At 32.5% G+C, this 10,356-nt stretch overlaps 1 protein-coding gene across 2 annotated transcripts in view; it reads left to right on the top strand.

Annotated features, from left to right (window-relative positions):
• LOC126836798 (lysosome-associated membrane glycoprotein 5) overlaps positions 1-5,468 on the top strand; it is a 37,958-nt gene extending 32,490 nt beyond the window's left edge. For both annotated transcript variants that reach the window (XM_050570441.1, XM_050570442.1), the window contains one exon: positions 2,139-5,468. In XM_050570441.1, coding sequence (XP_050426398.1) covers positions 2,139-2,299 — 161 coding nt within the window. In that variant the 3' untranslated portion in view covers positions 2,300-5,468. The remainder of the gene's footprint in view (positions 1-2,138) is intronic.
• The last annotated feature ends 4,888 nt before the right edge of the window (positions 5,469-10,356 follow it).

Below are 10,356 nucleotides of genomic sequence, written 5' to 3' on the forward strand. Positions count from 1 at the left end.
TAGCGAATCGAGGCGTCTATGGTAAATCATGGTCGTTAACCGCTTTTAACCGCACAATTATTAGCTATCTTAAGCGTGGAGTTAATTAAAATATTATAGTATTGCCCTTGTTGCGGTAATTAGACAGTAAAATTTCGGTTTAGCTCATAAGAGATTGACCTGCCAAATAAAACTTGGATGATCTTTCTTTGGGGATACCTAAAGGAAAAAGTTTTTAAACATCGTCCACACAACCTGGAAGAACTTAAGATGAGAATTAGGGAGGAAATAATGGCCATACCCATCCGAATGTGCGGACAAGCGGTTGAAAACTTCAGAAATTGCCTTCAAGAGTGTATCGTTGCTGACGGTCGCCATTTTAGTGATGTAATCCATAAAACTTGATGTAAGAAACTAGATTTTCTATTGAGTCGAACAATATAAACCTCATTTCTTTAAGTTAAGTAGTTTTTTTTCTGCAGCCTTTCAAAACTGATGCATATCATTTGCCCCATCCTGTATTATTGAGATTGCTAAATGTTTTGATTTTGATTTTAGTTACCAATTTCCCAGTACCCGTCTTAGAAAACGTCTCTACCTAGGTTAATCCATCAGAACTACTTAAAGTACGTCAAGCTCTAAAAAATACAATAGTTCACCATGGAATCCAATCAAGATTGAAGACTCTTAAATTTACGATAAAACCAAAACAAAAAACCGTGGACAAATGCATCGTAAAATTGCCTGCTTTTCTGTGTGATAAACCGTAGAATCAGACTTTGCTTGTTGTTAGTTATGATAAATAACTAACATAAAAAGATTGATTCGGTTTTCTTTGAAAATCGTTTTATATTAAATAAATAATTCATGCATCTACGCAGTATTTTTTAGCTTTACCGTCAAACCGTTCCGTTGCTCAAAACTGTCCGAACTAATAAGGCACAAAATCATTTTCAGTGGTTTCTTTCCCGGTTAGTAAATCCCAACGTAATGATATTAACCATGAAGTCAAAAAATGTCGGGCCTTAAACTTTAATTTTATTTGTTTCAGCACAGTTTCCCAGTTATAGTCTGTTCTGCTGTAGCTTCACCGACGTGACTTACCGGTGTACCACGATTTTTTCCCCATTGTTTTCTACCCCATCGTCCCCTTGCCACTAAACCATGTAACCGCATTAGCAAACACAGGTCCTCCCCTTGATCCACGGCCGCCCCCAATGAGTACTACTATTTAAAGGGATAGTTTTATAACTTTTATCCGACCGCAACGTTATAGTTGTTCATGGAACAAATTTCATTAGACTTTCGACCATTATCATCCGACTGTGGTGTTTATGTATGTTTATTTTTCGTAGGCCGCATCGCAATTAAGACATCAATTAAACAACAGCCGCTGATATAAAACGTTGTTTTAAAGTGGAAATTCGTATGACGACATTAAATAATACATATTTTGTCATAATGTTATTCAACACGTTTATCATGCATTAATTTTATAGCGATTGTTTGTGACTAAAATGGCAACAGCTGTCAGACTGTTTTCGTTAAATGAATACATTTTTTTTCTAGTAAAATTGACATTACTTTTTGTTGCTGTGAATTTCCTGTTTGTGAAAGTTCGCTGTCTGAAAATTATTATTATTTTTTTTTTTAAATAGTTGCCAACGTATAAACTTAACAGCGACGGTGTAGAAGTGTTATAATTACCGGTCGACAAATTGTCGTTGGCTAATCATTGCTGGCTGTGATAAGGGTCAAATCAAAACGCAATTTCGTTTTCTAGTAATTCGAAACTTAATGTTTTCGATGAAAAGAGGTGTGATTTTATCTTTTATGAAGACTGAGGAATACTTAATATACGATTGAGATTACTGACCAGTCGAAACTGCGCGTGCATTGATCTATTATATAGGCTATCGCGTTCAATGATTTCCATCGGTATTATCGGTGACATTAAGTTATCTGGATGAAACATTATTAGTAATTTTCATTTTAAGAAAAAGCGAAATTTCCCGACGACATTCTTGCGCAAAAGCGATTGGTCGACTTTGTAAAAACATGTTTCGAATGATCCAAAGAGTGTACTACACTGTACGGTTGTTTTGAATAATTTAACCAAAGACTAAAGGTATTTAACAATTACTGATTTTTGTTTACAGCATACCCTTGTTCGCCCATCGGAGCCGGATCCATGAGAAACGAGACCGTTCCGTTCATATTCGGAGTGACTTTGGCCGCTGTGGCTTTGCTCACGGTCGGCGGATACGCGGTGTTCAGACACTTCAAAATCAAGAAAGTCCAATACGACACTATGGAGTAAATCACACGACCGACCATCGTCAGATATAACATTCTTATACCTAACGCATTTTTTTAGAAAATGCTCTCACCTACATATTAGTTTATACCTATACGATTTTACCTTTTCTAGATTCCTTTTGACAACTATAATTTTTATTAAAACACTATTATTACCTATTATCACTATTTATATATTCGATTTTTAACCACAGACACTCACACATTTACACACGTTATTCCTCAAAAATCACCATCACTTGTAACTATTTAATTATTATTATTCGCAATTAAAATATTATCGAAGATCAGTTATAAAAAAAAATATATATATCAACAATACGTTTATCAATAACAATGCTACGCAATAGTTTACCATCGTTATTTTCTCCCCCTCGTCTATTCTATCAAACCAAGGCGGATTATGTGATAACAGCTACAAAATAGTTTCACAATATTTGTTTTTACTCAATTGACTTCTTTTACGCTTTTACCATACCATTTGTAAGTAGACTTTATCTCTACCTTATTAGGTTTTAGTGCGGTTCCTTTTTTCGACCCTAACTGTCGGTCGAGCAAAGGAACAGCACTATTCCGTACTAATAGTAATTATCGTCAATTAATAGTAGAATATAAAATAATATTTTAACTATATAAATGTAAAAGCACGTATCAGCTCGATTTGCGCTGTTTAATATTGTCTCAAGACTTAGGTGTGCACGGGGGGCAAGTAAAGATAAATTCGAAGCAGTAATTTATTGTGTGCGCGTTCAACTCCTGATAGAATACCATAATGGCATCTTAAAACTTAAATAATTAGATTTTTATCTACGGCTATTATCACGCCGTATAATAACGCGTGCCGTCGCACCATGTCGAAAAAATATTACTATAATTATTATCATAATTTTCTTTCCAGTACCTTTATTGTACAAATTGCTAAACTTTCAAAGGTCTCGACCTAAATCTAACCATATCTGATTCGGCATTTTGGGCGACCGCAAACGCCCCTTAACTCCATACACTTTGAGTCCTCTTGGATTTTATCGTTTTATGTCATACTTTTTAGCGTTTATAATACTGTGCACCGTGTAGATTAGTTAGGAGTGATTCCGACCGCCACGCTGGTGAACGCGCACATTTCTATCAGCTAACATTTTTTTTTCAACATAAAACTTAACAAGATTTGCGTTTGTTGCAAGGACCATCATTAGTATATCTAACTTGTATTAATTTTACTAACATACTAGTAATAATCGTGTATTTAGTTAAATCTAAGGACTTCTAAGACGCCTCTAAAGCGTTTCGGTCGATCTAGTCTAGAAATAGTACTACTATAATATTATATAGGTGTGACATACATAGATGTCGGTAGGTACTAGCTTTTTATTTATAATCCACTGGTCATTTCCCCCCCCCCCCCCCACCATATACTCCATTAATTATTATAATATATCATTATCTATTCATAATAATATGCTCGTTGTTTTTTTTTGTTGTTAATTTAAAAAAAAAGAAAATAATTGTCATTTGTTCGTCACCGGTTTGTTTTCAATAGCACTCGCACCGCACATGTTTTATTAAACTTTTTACTTACTATATGATAATGATATTGTCGTATTCTATCATTCGTGTTTTTATTCGACAGAGCAATAAAATTAGATCTAATTTTAATATTACTCGTATTGTTCCTATAAGCGATGATATCACGTCTTAATACATTCGTATTGTATTGGCTCTACTACATATCTTACACGTCTAGTCAATAGCGCACAGGGTAACGTCAACCTAGACCTCCTACTGATTAATAGTATGTCTCATAACATACCATATTATAATTAAATGATCAATGGTACCCTGTGTAACTCGTGTTCTCGGTTTGTCATATCGCACACATTCTATTACATAAGATAATTAACGGTAATATTATAATACTTACATTATGTTATTGGCATTCTTGTATGTTTTTCTTTTTTTTTAAATACAAGTAATTTGTGTTAGAATTAAAATGTATGTATAATAGTGGTCAAGAGCATAATATGTCCCAATGCCATATTGCGCACGGTCACCATTATCTTATTTAACAACAGATTAATTCGTAATGAAGTGGATTTTCGATTTTTCAGTAGAACCGTTAGAAAGTATTCGACTTACAATCACCTTAAGCAGCCCATGTAGGGGCTATGCCATCAATATTAGAAAGACCTCCTCCCAAAGGTTTTAACATAAACTTCGGAATTAGCAATCTGTTTCTCCATTCATCATATCGAATCTCATTGACATAACCTCAACATAATCTCGTTTTAATAACGGTAATTGCAATTTAAAAATAAAATAAGGTAACACAAAACACATGACGGTCGCATGGTAAAAAATCCACTATAAACATGTACGATTGATAATTTTGTTTGTTTTTAATTGTATCATTATATTGTTGCATTGTTTTTTCTTTAACAATTACGTTACAAACGTAATACTTAATATTTAATTGAAGCATGTAATTATTTATTTATTATTATTATTATTATGTATTAATGTAGACAAATACAACATAATGATAGTACATGACATTAATCATAAACTATTTTAGCGATTCTTAATTACAATATGGAAGTAATATAAATTATATTATACTTAACTTTGAATATTTAATCGTTTACGTGTTGTCATATTACAAACTATTATATTAGACATTGGTTTATACTTAGAACATATATATATATATTATATCAATTATTATTACTATTCATTTAAATAGGTTTATAAATTATATATAACATTTAATTTTGTCAACGTAATGCATATCGACGTCCTCGTCTTCCAACACACGTTAAAAATTTTGAAAAATATTATTTTTGTTGTTTCTTTTTTTGTAAATTTGAATATTTGTACTCGAGTGTCTTTTTCCTCTATCGTACTTAAGTAAACATATTATAAAACTATATAATATCATATGTACCTATTTATGTATTGTCGTTATTAGAATAATTATTACTTATCCGTAACGTATTCTTAGAAACCTATATTTATATTTACTATTATTGTTATTATTACAATTATGTTTGATCTATTCGTATTAAATTAGTATTACGGTAAACTACTACCCCTATTATTATTATTATTATCATCATTATTATTATTGTTTACACGACATATTATTACTATAATAATAAAATGCACAATATTTGAAATTGCCCGTTCGTTGTTTTTCTTTTGTACCGTAAATGGCTAATCAAAGTGACGGTAAAAAACAGCGACGTTTATGTTTTGGACGAGGTCATAATGTTGTCATTCAGCATTTAGAAAATTCTTTATTTTTAATGGAAACGGTAACCGCTATTTATTAAGGGGCAGCGAATAGGCAATATTTGTTAAAAATTGATCTCGCAACCATATTATATATGCCGACTAAATTTAATGTAAAAAGATATTAAGTTTTTCTAGTTTAAAGTTATTTTTCTCCGAGTCACGGCGAGTAATTTTCCGGCGTATCTATTGGTGGACGGATTTCAATTTTTATTTTTTTTTTTATGTGAAGCTCACAAATTTCTTTATAAAGGCCGATTTTTTCTATAGCTATTGAAAACTTAATTCGATTTATTAGAAAAAAAAACATCAAAAAGTAAAAATATAAACGTTTATAATAAAGGTCAAAAAATAGAAATAAAAAGTCGTACTTTTATCCCCCATCGAAAACATCTTAAACTTTATAACAAAAAACAATTGTTGAAATCAGTTCAGTAGACATTTCAGAAAGCGACTTTTTTTTTAGTCTCTATTTGATAAAAATTGGCAGTTCCTAACAGCTATAAAGTGTGCCGAGACTCAATCGCTTATTATTAGCTATGCTATACATCAGAGGCCTAAACAATTAAACGGCAAACAGTAAATTATTAATGCCGACAGCGTACAAGCTCTTAAAATTTAAACTTTTTGATATTGTTTTTAATTAATAATTCCACCGCGTACCCGACTTTGTGACGCTTAGATAGCGTTTCGGTCCACGTGTCGCTCCCTTCTCTCCTTCTTTGCCTTTTCCTTTGACAAGCCCTTAAAAAAATGTTTTCGTTAATCTACTATCAAAGTATAACGCATCGCCTGACGCAATCAAGCGTGCCACCGATTTGCTCAAATAGCTTCTCGTAGTTTTAGAACATTTAATAGGTATGTAAATAAACGGTTGTTACTCGTGGCTAATTAAGTGCAATATGGAAAAGCCTTTGCCGGGGTACGGACCGTGCTTAAATATTTTAATAGCCGTAATGGGTTGTTAAATCTTATCGCCTCACACAACAGCCATAAATATTAATATAATTTCTTACAGTAAGTGCAAAGATGACGTTAAAGTTGTCTATACAAATACAAATAACGTGAAACAAATAACACATTTCTTCTGTATGTCAAAATGAAATGTGTTTTTTTTATTGTAGTGGTGTATTATTTTTAATAAAACGACATTAACAGTGCAGTAGTGTCGCATATTCGAGAACTGTTGAGCAGTCGCGTTGAAAAAATGGTACGCGTTAGTGGTTTTCTGTGTTTGTTCACTATTTGGAAATTATGTATTCTGCCATTAGTTATTGGCACATACGAACAGACGGCCCAGATAACGGCCATACTGGCAAATAAAGGTTGGCCTATGCAGGAAAATATCGAGATTCGAGAGCAGGGAAAATACTACAGTATGCATGGCTTATTCAAGGAACCTAACAAGATAACACCTGAAAACGCAAAAGATACTATTCGGCATGTACATCAGTTTTTAAGTTGTGAGTACGCTTTATTTTTGAAACGATTATGTGATTACAAAATAACTATAGGGCAAGAGTGCATAAGGATAGATAACCCGTCTAAACTTTTAAATTGCCTAGAAAATCATCTGCAAAAAGTCAAGGGTAGCTACTCTGTAATACTTCGAATGATTGGAGCTCTCTCGTATTTTGTCAAGTTATCACCAGACACCACGTTTAACAGGCAAGTCATAGAGATCTTAGAACATTTAAAGAGATATTACGACAGTAATGCGTACAACAATTTAAAATACTTCCATCGTGATGGAAGCATAAAATCATCGAAAGTTCTTATTCATATCCAGGACATAGTGGATTCAATGACTACCGTTGTAAGATTGCTGCAAATGTTTTTTATAAGTAATTGCAAATTGACGTCAGACTGCGGAGCACAAGACGAGACGTTTTTTTCCACGTTAAACATTTATTATAACTCTGATATGCAGATGACTACTTCAGAAGAATCTATCAATGAACTAACCCAAACAATCGATATAATTTTGAACAAAATTGTTAAGATAAATTACGATGATCTTGGATTTTTGTTTGATCCGATTTCGAATACTACAAAAGTTCAATGTTTAAGCTTCGACGATAAAGTTAACAAAATCGCACTAAATGCGGAGGAAGCACGTGTCGACCAATTAAATGATTTTCTAGCGCATTCCATTTGGTTCTCTAAGGATTATCTTGGGAATGATTTGGGTATTGTAGATTCCCAAAAGACGTTCAAAGTGAAAGATTTGTTTGAAACTAGTTGTAAAACACAAATTGTAACAAACAAAAACTTTGAGCATAAATTTCGACAAGCACACCATGCTTTGAGTTGTAGGTTGGCACAAGAGTTAAAAGAGTTTATTGATTACATTAGAGGTAGAGAACTGCAGTGTAAACGAACGTTAAATTTATTTTCGTCTATAAATTGTTTTATAGACTTATTGAAAACTATCAAGAAAAGTGAAGCTTTAATAATACCCATGAAAGAAGCGTTTTGGTATTTGAACCAGATATCACCACACTCGGTATATATAACGAATATCCCCGTTATATTGGATTATATCAAATGCTTCTTTGATAAAATATTTTTCAATGGTTCATCGTTGAAAAATGTCAACTTTGATGTGATCTTTAATGAATTATATTCTATGGAGAATCACCTGTCTTTTATTGAAGAATTCTTGCGTTTATTCTTTGGGGAATTTTGCTGGTCGGTTTTGAATCATAAAGCATTTGGAGGAGTTTCCCTCGCTACATCTAACGTTCAATGTGTTACGGAGCCAGATGAATGTAACCATCCAAAAGATGCAACATATATTATAAAATATTTTATTCAAAATAATACCAATCGTATTTCAACAATTTTCAAGAAGTTTGGTTTTGAATATTATTCAGAATCGTCGAAAGTCATACTTGAACGAAATACAACAAGAACAACTGTAATTAAGTAGTAACTAGACTTAATGTCTGAATTATTCATCGTTTAATAAGTATAAAATTGTGTATAATATTATAAGAAATTAGAAATAATTACTACTAAACAGTTTTTTGTTATATTTTATTCATTGTTTACGTTAATCATTGTTATCAGGCTTATTACTTATCTTACTACGTTTTGCTTCAAACAATTTCCCATAGAAATAACTTGAATAAACACTGTTTTTTTGCCTGAACCCACATTGCTTTTTAACTACTACACCGATTTGAACATATGATCATAAATCTCCAATCAAAATTACTTTACACGATCAACAATTAATAAGTTGCTATTTAAAATCTAAAAAAAGCCTCAGCAATATTGCGATAATTTCTCACTTTCAAATTTGGTACCTATGCTACACATTTGTAAACAAATTATCCTATACTGTTATGGTTTTTCCTAAACTTGTAATCCGTAAGTGCTTTAATCACTCTCGAAAATATCAAAATTATCCACACTGACAAATATGCTAAATGCGACCACGTCAAACTCACAAAATCCGTTGTCCTCGGGTTACTTAATAACGATTTTATCATTAATTCGCAAAATCTAGTAATCATCAATCGAACGAAGCCTTTCTAAATATGCACCACGACGATATTAATTGGCCAATATATAAGTCAATCGTACTGCAAGTGCTTTTCTTATATTCATATGTATATATATATATATATTTCGTTTGATATAAATGCTGTAAGGTATCGTCTTCAAACATGTTTCTTATCTTTTCGACAAGGTTCATTTGAGCCGTTGCAAAGAACAGTATTGCTGCACAGTACAGGTTGGTTATATATATATATATATATATATGGAAACAAAATTAACACGAGACAAATATAATGATCACAAAACGCGACCGTTACGGATATTCCTACAACACCTCTTTCGCGTCGTAGGTTAATGAGATAATATAATAGGTATTATTATTATTAGCCGTGTACATACTACAGGTGTACAGGGTAGAGACAGCACGTTGTTTGTCCGTCCAACGTAATTATGATGTTATTCACGTCTTCGACGACCTCCTTTTCGTGATTACCACAGAGTGTGTTTTTTTCCATGAACAAAAAAATAATAATAATAACGACCGATGAAAATACCGGCGCGTTTAATCGGTCGTGTGCGATTAAATTAACATTATCATCGTCGTCGCCCGCTCTCCGGTTTGCCAATTCACGATTGATACTAATTCGTGTGTCCGGCCGTCGTAAATTAAATGGTATTGTCGCGGATTAACGAGAAAAGCGTCTCGGTTAAATAACAATATTTAAGTATGTAAATTAAGAGATGCCGATGGATTTACATAATACACAGTGAACCCATACACACACAAAATGATATTGTCCCACAAACATCAGCGAAGGCGATGGCTAAGACGTTATTTGTCAAAAATAAAAAAAGCCGGGCGTTTATAATTTTTTTTTGGTTGTTAGTTTTTTCAGGCCCGTTAACTCGCTCGCGCATTGTAATAATATTCAACTAGTGCGCGTTCACAGTTTTATTTTTATTTTTTGTACGCGATCGGCGTTGTCGGTATAATAGTAATTCTGACACTTTGTAGGTTTGTTGAAAGAAACATGCGACTTTAATAAAATCATAACGATAACATTTTATTTTTAAAAATATATTTATTTTAAAAGGTCATCCTATCCAAGGTAGCGTATCCAATCTCGAAATGTTTTTCACACAGTTGTACGATTATCATTAAAATTTCTAGGTTAATTATACACTTAATACTTTTTTCCCCTTTAGGTATATTGACATATTATTTCATACGCTTTCAGAAAACCAGAACAAATATTATTACTCACA

Source organism: Adelges cooleyi, unplaced genomic scaffold (genome assembly GCF_023614345.1).
Source record: "Adelges cooleyi isolate 19-005CV unplaced genomic scaffold, UGA_ACOO_1.1 ACOO_flye_CR_arks_rails_tigmint_CR_PRNA_247, whole genome shotgun sequence".
Lineage (NCBI taxonomy): Eukaryota > Metazoa > Arthropoda > Insecta > Hemiptera > Adelgidae > Adelges > Adelges cooleyi.